Source organism: Pteropus vampyrus, unplaced genomic scaffold, assembly GCF_000151845.1.
Source record: "Pteropus vampyrus isolate Shadow unplaced genomic scaffold, Pvam_2.0 Scaffold128, whole genome shotgun sequence".
Lineage (NCBI taxonomy): Eukaryota > Metazoa > Chordata > Mammalia > Chiroptera > Pteropodidae > Pteropus > Pteropus vampyrus.
The window spans coordinates 4,949,528-4,950,838 of record NW_011888909.1 but is presented as its reverse complement, the minus strand read 5'-3'; the positions used below and the strand labels follow the sequence as shown (position 1 = coordinate 4,950,838).

At 58.5% G+C, this 1,311-nt stretch overlaps 1 protein-coding gene across 1 annotated transcript in view; it reads right to left on the bottom strand.

The window, feature by feature from the left end:
* Nucleotides 1–1,311, bottom strand: part of LOC105296747 (argininosuccinate lyase-like) — an 8,889-nt gene that overhangs the window by 2,996 nt on the left and 4,582 nt on the right. Inside the window, exons 6-8 of the mRNA XM_023534634.1 lie at nt 889–1,034; nt 503–565; nt 198–312 (exon numbers count right to left, since the gene is read on the bottom strand). Of these exons, the coding sequence (XP_023390402.1) occupies nt 198–312; nt 503–565; nt 889–1,034 (324 nt within the window). The remainder of the gene's footprint in view (nt 1–197; nt 313–502; nt 566–888; nt 1,035–1,311) is intronic.

The following is a 1,311-nucleotide window of genomic DNA, read 5'->3' as shown; positions in this document are numbered from 1 at the left end:
GCCCCGCCTTGCTCCGGATCAGCTCCAGGCTGTCTGGGTTTTTCTTCTGGGGCATCAGGCTGCTTCCAGTGCTGGGGACAGAGATGCTGGGGCTCAAGGGGCTCTCCTGCCCCTGGGCTGGTCTGATGACTAGGGCGAAGAGGAAGAAAGTCATGCTGGTGGGAGCAGAGCTGGGACAAGGCAGAGTGCCGCCTTACCTGTAGGCATCTGAGAGCTGCACAAAGCTGAATTCCTTGGTGCCGTAGAGGATGAGATCCTCAGCCATCCTGCTGAGATGGGTCATGCACAGCGAAGCCCAGAACAGGAACTCAGCTTGTGGGAGGAAAGGGAGAGCAGGCTCTCTGGTCACCAGGCCTCTCTTGCTCCTAACCCAGCCTAGAGAATCTCCAGGCAGACCATGAGGGTTGGGGGCTGGGGGGGAGGAAACTGGAGAGAAGCCAGGGCTGGCAAACAAAGGTGGGGAACAATCCAGAGAATAGGTGGGTTGGTCCCCAGGACTCACCCACAAAGTCTCGCTCACTGGTGGCATCCATGCTGTTGATACTGATGGCCCCGAAGTTCAGTTCTGGACGAAGGGGAAAAGTGGAAGGCAATAGGGCTGGGCTGGAGGGCAAGGAGGGGCCACTGCGACCAGGAATGAGGTTGCCCACCTACCTCCCCAGGGACCCCTTTCAGAGTGGAGGGAGGGAGAGGGTCTCTTGTACAGGACCCAGGAGGGAGGCGGAAACCCTGAGTCTACCCAGGGACATGCAATCCCACCACAGGCCTTCCCTTGTCTCTCTAACTTCAGTGTCCATAGGTAAGAAATGAAGGTGTCGCCCAGACCCCTGCCCTCTTTGCAAGACCCGGTGGGAGCTGATGGTGATCTCCCAAAGAGCGGGGACTCACCTGCTTGGAGCAGCTCCCGATCCACACCCAGAGGATTGCCTGCAATGGCCCCACTGCAGGGACAGGGGATTCTGAGTGACCAGGGCTCCTGGCAAACACGCCCTGACACGTGCACGCATGCACACCCAGAGCTGAGCTCTGGTTGTCAGGGCTACAGCCCCGTCAGCTTGGCGTCTGACACTTGTCCCCATGTAGGGGACATAGCAGGCTGTGGGCAACTGGCTGGCTCTCTGGAGCTGCTCTGGAGAGCCCTGCCCTTGCTCTGACATACTTGCTAGCTTAGTTGTTCACATTTTAGAGAGAAATGTGAGTCCATGCAGGGTCCCTGGCTTTCTGTTCCTCTCTGTCCTTCCTGGCTCCTCTTCTGTCAACTCCCAAGGGCCATGCTAACTATGTGGCAGCACCTCTCTGCCTCCGCCCTTG